The 11990-nt window shown below is 34.1% G+C and overlaps 1 protein-coding gene across 5 annotated transcripts; it reads left to right on the top strand.

Moving 5' to 3' along the window:
- The first annotated feature begins 1027 nt into the window (after positions 1–1027).
- On the top strand, positions 1028–10088 carry LOC148154355 (uncharacterized). Of its 5 annotated transcripts, none has more exons than XR_015766011.1 (9): positions 1033–1179; positions 2503–2592; positions 3094–4419; positions 5029–5148; positions 5663–5743; positions 6027–6868; positions 8692–8802; positions 9089–9181; positions 9405–10088. XR_015766011.1 is itself a non-coding variant. In XM_088015294.1 (7 exons), the coding sequence occupies exons 4-7, from the start codon at positions 4365–4367 to the stop codon at positions 6095–6097; spliced, it is 327 nt and encodes a 108-aa protein (XP_087871420.1). In that variant the 5' UTR covers positions 1029–1179; positions 1570–1689; positions 2503–2592; positions 3094–4364; the 3' UTR covers positions 6098–6169. The 5 variants fall into 5 exon arrangements, 1 of the variants encoding a protein (XP_087871420.1); XR_015766012.1 differs by lacking the exon at positions 1033–1179 and adding an exon at positions 1707–2115; XR_015766013.1 differs by lacking the exons at positions 9089–9181; positions 9405–10088 and adding an exon at positions 1570–1689 and having other exon boundaries at positions 1028–1179; positions 8692–8803.
- The last annotated feature ends 1902 nt before the right edge of the window (positions 10089–11990 follow it).

The raw sequence follows: 11990 nt of genomic DNA, 5'->3' as shown, positions 1-11990 counted from the left end.
AAACAAATATTTCTGGAGCATTAAACTGAAATCAGCAGCACAGAGCTGCTGCAGAACAAAGTGAACTGCAGGTGCAGACGGCTGAAAACTGGACAAAGTAACTTCACAGTGAACTTTCTGATTTAACTGCTGCAGTTAAACTGAGAGCCACGCCTGGCCCAGCCAATACAGTAAATGTGCTGCAGTATTGATTCATGGCCACTAGATGGCGGAAAAGTCTGAACAGTGAGAAGGCAAAGACAGCGGACTGAGAAAACGAAGGTGTATCTGTAGGATTCACCTCCTTCCTGCAACATGGGCGAAAAAGGTCAATGTGAAAGAGTTTGGCTGTTTTGGCAAAGGAAGCGTGCGCAAAAATATATCAGCTTAACAAGGAGTAAAGTAATAAAAAAGAACAGTATGTACATGTATGTAAATGACAGACTGAATTTACACACAATTATAGACATGAATGTAAAACCAATTTCACATTTTTATCTAAAACACTGATAAAAAGTGTCAATGAAAAATTGTGTGAAGGGAAAACCTGTCAGACGTGTGAAATGCCTCAACATAGAAAAGCTGATTATTTTGGACAGAAAAGTGTTGACTGAGGACAAAGAAACATTTACAACTTCTAATAAAAACCAGCTTGTTCACATAAAACAGAGTAACCAAGCATCACTGCAAACATATTTGTTAGGAAAACCTGTTAACCTGATATACTACTTACTAATTTTAGAGTTAATTTTGAGCAGAAACAGCATACATAGAAACAAAACCTATATTATACCACAGTAAACATGATCATATCCAAAAACGTGTCAACAATGCGACAGTTCAGTCTTGCATCACTATTCATATTAAACGCTTTGAATTTCTCTCTTGAGAAATAAATGGTGATGTTTTCAAGAAGAAGAAGGAACTTGGAACTATAACAGTGAATAACAGTCAAACCAAAACACTGACAAAACTGAAAACAATGATCTGTAGTTCTCCTTTATTAGAATACGTAGATGAGAAGTACCCACTGTCAATAGACACAACAAACTATGTTATTATATTTCTGGAAAAACTGAGTGAGAGGCTCAGTGTCTGAGCTGCTCTGAGAAAGCCGATCATTTTTCTTTAGGTTCATCCTTCTGTGGACGCTAACAATGGGAATCTTTACAGTGATTTTTGCTCTTGTATCCTCAGCTGGTATGTTTCTTTGTTACTAATATCTGTTGCTCAAAGTTATCAGAGATTATGGGTCAAACACCTGTGTCTGAGTGATGTAAAGGATCTTGAATGAAAATTCATGTCGGACTTTTCAGAAAAAAAATTATAAAGTTCTGTATAATTTTCCTTCCATAATAAACCACATTTTGTTTTTGGTCTATATAAAGAACAAACTCTCAGGTTTTAAGTTGCTAACTTAAAAATTGTATATTCAATGGAAGTCAGTGGATTTGGATTTCCTCAAGCTGGGATGGTGAATAACATGTTGAAAATCTGCCTCTTTGCTATGGATACATATATGAGAACAAGAATAAAGGTGTAATAATCTTACATTTTAAAATTTTGTTTGGATTTGTTTTGCTTTTCCAGGTCTAACAGCATCAGCACAAAACGAAACCACCAAACATCCACATGCCGTGGTGGAACAAGATAATCACACTGACAGTAACAACCTCCTGACAAAACATAATTATTACGCTACTAAAAAAGGTAGAAGGTAGTGTTCAGCCAATCACTGACGTTCAGCTGTTTAAGCTTCTAACTTGTTACCAACAAAGATGCTGTTGTCCAGGAGTCTAGAAGAGAATAATTACCGTATTTTCCGCACTATAAGGTGCACCTAAAAACCTTCAATTTCCTCAAAAGCCGACAGTGCGCCTTATAATCGGTCCGCCTTATATATGGACCAATATTGAGCCACAACAGGTCTAGCAACTACGGTAAGTAGCCGCTGACTTCATTTTCGCCCGTAGAAGAAGAAGCGCGCGGTGCATGCTGGGATTGTTGTCAGAACGTTGGTTTGTTAATAAAGTCTGAGTTAATAAAGAGAGACAGAGACTGCAGTGGCTGCGTGTCGGATGGTCTGTGTTACCCAGAAAGCAGTTGGGCATAACTGTTTTCTGGGTCACCAACACCGTGAGTGAAACAATGACTGGGGCAGCCTACTATATAAAATACTCGGGGACCATCTCTTTGTTGTTACGGAACAAGTCACGTCATGTATAGCTTTAATATGGGACGGTTGGCAATCTTAACTGTAACGTCTTTTCTATGCGTTGCGCCTTCTATACGAAAAAAGTTTTAAAATAGACCATTCTTTCAAGGTGCGCCCTATAGAGAGGAAATACGGTATATTCTATAGTCTCTATGTCATTTTTTGTTTGATGTTAATATTTATGGTAGATTTTGTTGGGTTTGGAACATTAAACAAACAAATGCTTAGAAAAAAGTTTGAGCAAGTTTGAAACACCTAAGAGTCGCTCAGCTTTGTGCTGCTGCCTTCAGGAACTTTTTCTTTTTCAGACTCAACTGGAGTCATTCGTAATATTGGGAGAATCATCGGTGTCGTCGTAGTCGTGTTGATCATCGTCATCTTCCTGATTGTGTTTGGAGGTATGAAACAAACACATAAATAAAGTAAACAGACTCTGGCAAAGACTGACGGGATTTTTTTTTAAATTTTGACTAAGAAACTAATTTTGGTCAGTGGAAGTTAAGATAGATCACACACAAATGTCATACTGTATTCCTAATATCTGAACTCAAAGTACAATTTGTCATCTTCTTACTGTGATAAAAAATAATGTTTATGAAAGAGTTTAAATCTGATTTCAAATCTCACTGCAGCTCAGAAACACCTGAAAATAAATCCATGATTCTTTCACATCTTGAGTCCCTGTTTTTTTTTTTTTTTTTTTTAGAATTTAATAGATGAATTAACATTTTTCTTTATGTAAATATGTCTGTTATGTTCAATGGCAAGCTTAATTTTTTAATTAAGTAACTTTAAATTCTTTGTGTGATCTGTTTATACTTTTAAAGGCCCAATAAAATACACTGTTATTATGATGTATTTAAAAAGATAATTGTCATTTTATTTTGTGTTTACTTCAGGTTCCACTGAGAGCTGCTGTAAAATCTGCATTGAAGTTTCCTGTGAAATCTGTGAAGCTTTTCTTGCTAATGGTGATTAAATTAAGAACAAACAAAAACTGAGCTGTAATTGGATCATTTTCAGAATCAGATCTTTTTAATCCCAACTGGCAATTAGTTTTACAGCAACAATTGAAAAACTAGTAATATTATTTTATTTGTAAAAAATTATAAATATGATAAAATAATAAAATTTGGTAAAAGGCCTGATAAATTCTTCAACATCTTCTTTAAATCTTCCTCTGAAGTTTAACAAAGTTGTTAGAAAACTCAGAAAATAGAATAAATATTTTCGTTCGACTTTGTATGCTGGGTAAACTCTGTTTTCTGTCTTTTCTCAGCGTAGGTGGGGTGTTTGTAAACCTTTAGGCTGATGGAGCAAACACACATTTAGCTGATTAATTCAACACATTTAAATAAATTGATCCATGATTTACATGGATCAATGTTTGTTGCAGAAAGTCTGACGGACTCCATCTGGATGAGTTGATTTTATTTTTTATTTTTATTCCTTTATTTAACCAGGTAAACCCCATTGAGATCTAGATCTCATTTTCAAGGGGGACCTGGGCAGAAGTCTGCAGTACATAGCAACCTGGTTACAAAACAAAATTGATTAATACATATACACATATTTGGACCAAATCATTCTGATGGTGATGATCATAGTTTAAATGAGTCTATACCAAAAACAAGTAAAGCCCAGATTAATAACTCCAAAATAAAACATGGTTAGAGAATGTTGATAAAATGAAATTTTTCCATCAGTATGTTAATTAAATAAAAATAATATTAAAAGCCTTTTATTGCCTTTTCTTTCTTATTTTTAGTATATTTATGTTCTAAATGTTTTTGTTGAGCGTAAAGAGGAACCAAAGTCATTTCTAGTTTGCGTGCTCATCAACCTGTTGAATGAAGCTCATTATGATTAATTTCCTCAGTTATAACTGCCATTATAATACAAATGCTTAACAAATATAAAGTCAATGAGGAACTTAAACTGTAAAACTGAACTTATTCCCAAAATGACACAATGTACAAATACGGAATAAAACTCGAAAGTGAAGTTAAAGCTTCTCTGTTAGATTATCCAATTAAAAACCACCTGATGTCCTTCGTCATATAATAAAGGCGACTACTTTGTGTCTCACTGGCATTAAAAAGAAGATTAGATTTCATATCTTTACGCAAAGAAGACGCCACATCTTTACTTTGACAACCGACTGCAAACAATGAATTTATCAGTGGGAATCTTTGTTGTCCTTTTTGCTCATGCAGCCTCTGCTGGTAAGTCACTTTCTAACATATTTTAAATAAGATCTGAGTGCTTTAAACAAATAAAATGCCTGTATTTTCAATAATCAAAGGAAGAAGTTTGTTTTGAGATGTAATTTATTCACAGATGTTCTCTGACAAACCTTTGAGGTTTTCACAGAACATCTGTGAATCTGAGGTAAATTATTATACATAATTTAATGTACAATGCATTAAATTACATTAAATTACACATAGGTGGATTTTGAAAGTAAACAAATAAGCTAAATTTTATTGAGAGATGCTGAAGAAAATCACAACTTTATATGGAAAATATTTGGTAAATAATGTAATATTTTCCTATAACTGTGCATCACTTTGTGTTGATCAGTGACAGAAAAGTTTGCAAAAAAAATTAGATTCATGACTGTAATGTGACAAATTAATCAAAGTGTTAATGATGCACAACATCCCACCTCAACAGCTGTCCTTAAATCCAGATGTGAAAATTAATCCCCAGTTGATCCTGCACCTCATTGAATTGAAACAAAAGTTAATTTATTACTTTGTAATGTGTTCCTTTATCTTTTGTTTTGAACGATATGCCTCTGTCTGTATTTTTATATCTTTTTGCTTCACCAGCTCCATCAACAATGGCACAAAATGTCACCAGCCAACCTGTGGCTGAAATGTTTGGAGACCTTAATGGGACCCAGAGTGACAGACTGTGGAGACCGAGATACTATCACTACAGACCTTCAAGTAACATTTTAACTTCACTTAGGAAATTAAAACTGCTTCAAAACATCATTTTGTTCTGATGTACAGTGGATAAAATAAGCATTTAACACATGACAATTGTTCATTGTAAACTTATTTCTAAAGGTGCTATTGGCACAAACATGTTATATTTGAAAAAGCACAGGAGAGAAAATCAGCAAGATAAAGGCAGACTGTTTTTCTCATTTAGTACAAAAGTAGGTTAAATTTTTTATATCTTAAATATTTTCTTATTAAAATGAAGCCTTGCTGTTTCTTGATAGATTCTGGATTTAATGTTTTCTGTATATATGAAAAGATTTTTAGTTTCATCTCAGCAGAAAACTTGCATGAGCTTATTTCTTTAAGTGTGCAGGTTTAGTTAAGCCAGGCATAAAAAGCTGGGCCACCCCAGTTTGTTACTAAATCACTAAATGTGTGTAGTGTGAAAAAATGTTACTTTTTCTTGTGGTTTATTAAAAACACTGTCTGTTTCTTCATCCTGTGTTTTTCGTAGATCTTGACCTGAAGTCTCGGCTCATCATCAGTGGAGTTTCACTGGGAGTCCCAGTTATCATCTTCCTCATTGGCTGTGCAGGTAGAAACACAACTTGGATAACAAGCAAATTGATGAGTTTTAAAATTTTAATTTCCTATGTAGTAAAATATGTTTTACTTCAAGATGCATCATGTGAGAATACCAGTAAAACTGGTCCAGTTCATTCATATATTTACAGCTTTTTAATGAACATTCTTAAAGTTGATCATCTTTTTCCTACATAATGATTACTAAGAAATCCAAGCACATCAAAATGTCATCATTATGATTAAATTATTGTTGTTTGTGGTTTTTTTGATGGTCTTATTCCTTTTTGCTTTAGGTCCGCGCTGCTGCAGGAAATCCTCTCCTGCCGTCCCTAAAGCCACTTCAGATTTAAACAATAAATCCTGATGTAATGTCATATGTGCTGAGGTTCTCCACTGAGTTTCACAATAAATTGCACAGATTTTCCTCTAGTAAAAAGGTTAGACTGTCTCCATTTAATTCGCTCAATATTTTACAAAATATAATGTCTAAGTTTGGTTATGTGTGTGGCTGATTTATCAAAACATAAACGGAAAAACTAAATAAACTGTTATCACTTTTTTGGGTCAAAGTTGGAAAAAAATGTTCCAAATTTACAAGTAGAGCGTTGCTGTCACTCAGGTTAATGTGTTTTTGAATACAACCATGTTATATTTACATTGTACAAACATGACAATTATATTACATAAGCTTATTTTAATGGCTATATGATATTTTAATCGATAACATTGTGCTGATTTGTGATTTTATCAGAGCAAAAAAGAAAAACAGAGAAAAAGAAAGAATTGCAATAAAAACTTTAGCAAGCTGAAAAACAAATTGTGGGCTGGGTTAAAGCTCATCCGTCTCTCCATCTCTGTCCTCAACTGCCAATTGCAACAACCAAGCCCTGATAGAAAGTGAAAGGAGAAGATAAGTTTATCTGGTGTCAACGTTAAGACAGATCCTGTCCGTTGACACCAAGCTGAAGAATCACAATCTCTAGATACCATCAGAGGATCTGAAAACATTCCAGGGTTTTCTGGGTAATTTAAACCTGACAAGAGAGCAAAAAGAAAGCAGCTTTCATTCCTTTCACCGCAATGAAAACTTCAGTGGGAATCTTTGTTGCTCTTCTTGCTCTTGCAGCCTCAACAGGTAAGTCTTTTATGATTTTAAAACAGCTCAGTGATTCTTGAGAATAGGGAGAAAACAGGTGCTATGGATAAAGCACAACATTTGAATAAAATATACACAAAATATAATTTTTTCAAATATCTGACTCAACTAACCTGGGTCATGTGAGCACAACAAGTTATATTTTCCTGGTGTTTGCTGAATATTTTTTTATTTTAAACATTGTAGTTGGTGGATGATGCCTGTAAAATCCCTTGTCCAGGAGCAGAACTCAATACATTATAATAGTTTAAAATAATTAAAGAAATACTAAAAGTATATATTGTGACAAGTAAGTAAAAGTAGTCATATAAATAATTATAGAAGTATCAATGAATTGAATTAAAAATAATTTTTATATATTTTCCAACTCCAGTGAAATTTGTCCCTAGTTTTTGTCAACACTGTCAGAAATGAAAAGAATGTAAAAAAATCAGGCATTATCGGGGGGCACCTGAACTTCTGAGGACCCCATGACGTCATCCTTTCTCTTCCTTTGCTAAGAGGGCTAGTTAGCTCTGGTTAGCTTATGTTATTCTTCTTTAGTTTTTTCTTCTGTTTTAATCCTAAATTGCTCATCACAACCATGATGTGTCAACTCCATAACTGACAATTTACAAAACTTTGATGAAATTTTGTGAAATAAAAGCTTAATTTTGGTAAACTGTAAAGATTTCATGGACCTGATGAGCTACAATATGACCTCCTTCAGAATAACATCATATAAATTGAGGTAGTTTGGCTTTTTTCAACTCCATCAGAGTTTTTCTGACTCTTTCAATGAAATTGTTGTCAGATCTCACTTAAATGTGCAATTAATTCATTTTAATGCATTTTTACATGAATTGCATTACTTCACATGTACCAAGTTTTTCATTTTACTCACTAGTTTGTCACCACCTTCAGTTCTGTCAACTCCATCAGATGGACTTTTTGTTGTTTTTGGTTTTAAATAATATTTATTTTGTTTCTTGAGAAGCATTTGTCTGTAAAATGAGTAAAAAATATCACTAAAAGGGTCGTTAAAAATTTTTTTTATTTATTTTTGCCAGATTGTGATGACAAAGTTCTGGGTCAGGTCAATTAAAAATGTAATTTTTTTTTTAAATGTTGCAACTGGGAGCCTGTACCTTAGTATCTTTACATTTCCAAAACATTATTTGTCATATTTGCATACATAAGGTTGAGAAATAACAAAAAAAAATCATGGGAAAATTAAAACCCATTTTGTCCCTATTCTCAAGAATCACTGAGCTTAGTTTAAACATAATAGTTTCACTTTCTCTTATGTCAATATGATGAAAGTTCAGACCAAGAATAACAGACCCATCTGTGAAGAACCGCTGACTAAGATGGCGTTGCAGTTTTAGTTTCCAGATGATGTAGAGGACGACACCATGATTACGTTTCAGAGGAAAAACAAGTTTTAGAGACTTTTAAGAATAATTGTACCAGAAAAAGAGCAGTTAGTGACACATTTAAAACAGTATGATGGGAAAACTCAAACAGAGGAAGTGAAGCAAGCCACCCAACAAGCTGAGCAAGAGGAACGGTTCCTGTCTGGATCCCAGGAACCCAGAACTCTGTTTGCTGTCTCTGCACATCCTGTCTGCATTTCCCATCATCACAGATAAAAAAACTATTACCAACATATTTTTCAGTATTGTTACAAAAGAAACATTTTCATTCTAACAGCTTCCTTTTCTTCATTGATACACAATCTGATGCATATGCTAAGCTAAAGTCTGACTTTAAGCTCATTTCCACACCCCTGCATATATATAAATATTTTTTTTCTGTTCCAGTTCAATCTGCACCAACTCAAGGATATTCCAACCAATATCATAAAGATGCACAAAGACAAGAAAATCAAACGCAGACAAACACCATGCCGACTTCTCACAACACCACAGCAGGTAATGCTCACGTTTTGTTGTTGGTACAAGATGATTTTAATTTAATTACACTGCATTCTGATAAAACAGGTTCATACAGATGTCTTCTCTCATCACGATGCAAAGCTGCTTTGAAAATTTTAGAAAAAACACATGGTCCTACAAATTTCTGACCATTCAGCCATTCGTCATAGTAATTTGAACATTTTAATGCTTTTTGTACCAACATGTGTTCTGTGAGACGCTTCAGCTGGATGTATAAAAATTCAGTTTTGCGTGTTTGTGTGAATTTTTCCTCTTGTTTCAGGAGCCAACATTTCACGTTTGCAAATGATCGGCATCATTGTCGGCGTCATTGTTGTTGCACTCATATTCACCGTTCCTTGTGCTGTTATGGCAGGTATGTTTGAAAGAGAAAAAAACAAAACACACATTTTACTGGTAAAATATTAACGAAAAAAGGGACAACATCGCAAGCTAATAATTAATTTATGCTAAACCTAATTTATAGATCAGAATAAATTTGTAGTCACCTTTGCAAACAGATGGTCGAATCTTTTAGAAAGGAAAGTTTTAAAAAGATGAGTGTTTAAGTTGATAATGCATGTTTATTTCTTTTTCAGGTCTCAGTCATTCTTGGGCAACATTTTTTGAGTGTTATTGTGACTGTTGTCAGTTTTGCTGTGGTATAGTACTTGCTGTAGCTGCGTGCGCTGAACCTGCATCGTGACGCGGCGCTTTGAGTTTCTCTGGGACTTTTCGCCAGAAGCTCAGCACCTGCAGGGAGCCGCGCTGCTGCACTCAGACAGACACATTTAAAACTCATGGAGTATTTTAATCGCACCACTGCTTTATGGGCTGCCCACACTGTTTTGTTTTAAAGTGTTTTCAGCTTTTACATTAATTTCAGAGTTAAACAGAGACTCTATGGGATGATTAATTAAGTGGTTTTGTATTTTGTTTAAGATTTGTCTTGCATGTTTGGATTTCTTCTTTATTTTTATTATTTTTCTTGTTTTGTTTCTCCTCTAGTTGGCAATTGAACATCCATCAAACTCTAGTGGTTTATTTGTTTGTTAGGTCAGTTGGGCTGTTAAATATTCATCACTGCATGAGATAAAACAAAATTGTAATCTTTGATAGATTTATTTAGTTGAAACAATTACGTTGAATGACATTTAGTGGTCAAATAAATTTATGACTTAAAAATATTGCACTTATATAAGAGTAGACTGTTTCCTTTTATTTCTTGTAAGTATTTGTTCATCATCTTGTAATTGTTCATAAATGAAGTGTATTTCTTCACTTATTTGTTTAATATTTATTGTCATTTATACTATCATGTATACCAGGGGTGTCAAACTCAATTTCACCGAGGGCCACTTCAGCATATTGGCCCCCCTCAACGGGCCACATTGATGGTACAAATCAGGAGGGCATCCCTGATAAAACACCCCAGACAGAAGGCTGACTTCCCTCATTCAGAGGCTTATAATGAGTCAATGGTCCAGGTGTGTTAGAGAAGGAACCATCTAAAGCTGCAGATGGTAGCTCTGGAAAACTAGACTTGGGCACCTCTAGCATAAATGTATGAAAATACAATGTTAAAAAAAAAATTAAACACCACCTTATATTGTTAAATAACTGATTTTATGTATTGGAGTTTTAAATATTACATTTGAGTTTCCATGGATGTAAAATTACTGCTCAGTTTAAAAATTACAATATTTAAATCAGTGTTTAAAGGTGAGCAAACAAATAATGAAAACAAGTCACATGGGCAGACATATTTAAGCAAAGATTTAGTCTCAGAGGCAACTGAAATCAATTAATTAAAAACATTCTTTCTGAATACAAACCTTTGGTTGAAATGTAGTTTGTAGTCAATTCGTGCTCAAAACCTATTTTAAGTCAATTATTGGCCTATAAAATGCTGGGGGGCCACATGTGGCCCGGGGCCTTGAGTTTGACACATGTGCATTACGCCATAGAACTGCCAATAGGTAATTAAAGTAAAGTAGCTTCGATTTCAAAGAAGCCTACATTGAAGTCGATTGGCAAATGAAACATCATGAAAGAGGAAGGCTCTTGTTGTCTCACTGCACCCCAAGAGATGCTTAACCTACAAAAACCGTTTCTGTCTGGTTTTGAACCAGAGACCTTTTGTGTGTAAAGCAAACATGATAACCATTACACTACAGGAACTGAACTTGTCTGCTTTGTTTCAGTTTGAGGTTCCAAAGTTGATGATGTGAGATGCAACGCATGAAAATTTAAACTGAGGTTTGCACTCAGATGCCTGGATTCAGAGTACAGACCATGACACCACAGAATCCTTGTTGACCTTTAGTAAACACCTGTGATGAATAGAACATGCAAAATCTGTTTATGTCTGGTTTTGAACCAAAGACCTTTTGTGTGTAAAGCAAACATGATAACCACTACACTACAGAAACTCATGGTCTTTGGAGTGTTCCTGGTAGATGATCCACATTTTGTTAGAAACTAACATCAACGGGCATGGAACAATGTCAAATACTTACAGATCCTCTCAGAGAGCACAGTAACTTGGTGAACAAACTGTCAGATTTATACTTGTGCCCAATTTCACATTACAGTCCATAAACTAAGCCTGGGATCAAAAAAATGTATTAAAGATGTCATTAGCAGAGACAAATGGTTCTACAGAGACTTGGTTAAATGGCTAAAAAATAAAATCAATACTTACAAATAAAAGATGGTTCAAAAATAAAATTAAGACATTAAATAAAAAATATATCTGAAATACAATCACTTGAAAATTAAAAATGGTTCAAAAATAATATAAGCACTTCAAAATACAAAATCTCTGGAAAATAAAATATTATATATGTTGTTTTGAAAATATAAGCACTTTTATCAAAGCTCCATTGTGGTAAGATCATGTAAGTTCTTCTTAAATTCATGGAAACTCAACAGTTTGTAAGGTAGGTGAGTTAGCTCAACAGGTTAGAGCACCGTGCTGGTAATGCTGAGGTCGTCGGTTCAAACCCCGTATGGGGCAACACATGTGTAAGGTCTTTCATACAATCACACCCCAAAATAAATAAGGGTTCAAAAATAAAATCAACACTTCACAATAAAAAAGGTTTCAAAAATAAAATCAACACTTCAAAATAAATAAGGTTTCAAAAATAAAATCAACACTTTACAATAAATAAGGGTTCAAA

Source organism: Poecilia mexicana, unplaced genomic scaffold, assembly GCF_051168715.1.
Source record: "Poecilia mexicana isolate PSO_F unplaced genomic scaffold, ASM5116871v1 scaffold_18, whole genome shotgun sequence".
NCBI classification, from domain to species: Eukaryota; Metazoa; Chordata; class Actinopteri; order Cyprinodontiformes; family Poeciliidae; genus Poecilia; species Poecilia mexicana.
Note: the sequence above shows the minus strand (reverse complement) of the source record. Positions and strands in the feature narration are given on the sequence as shown.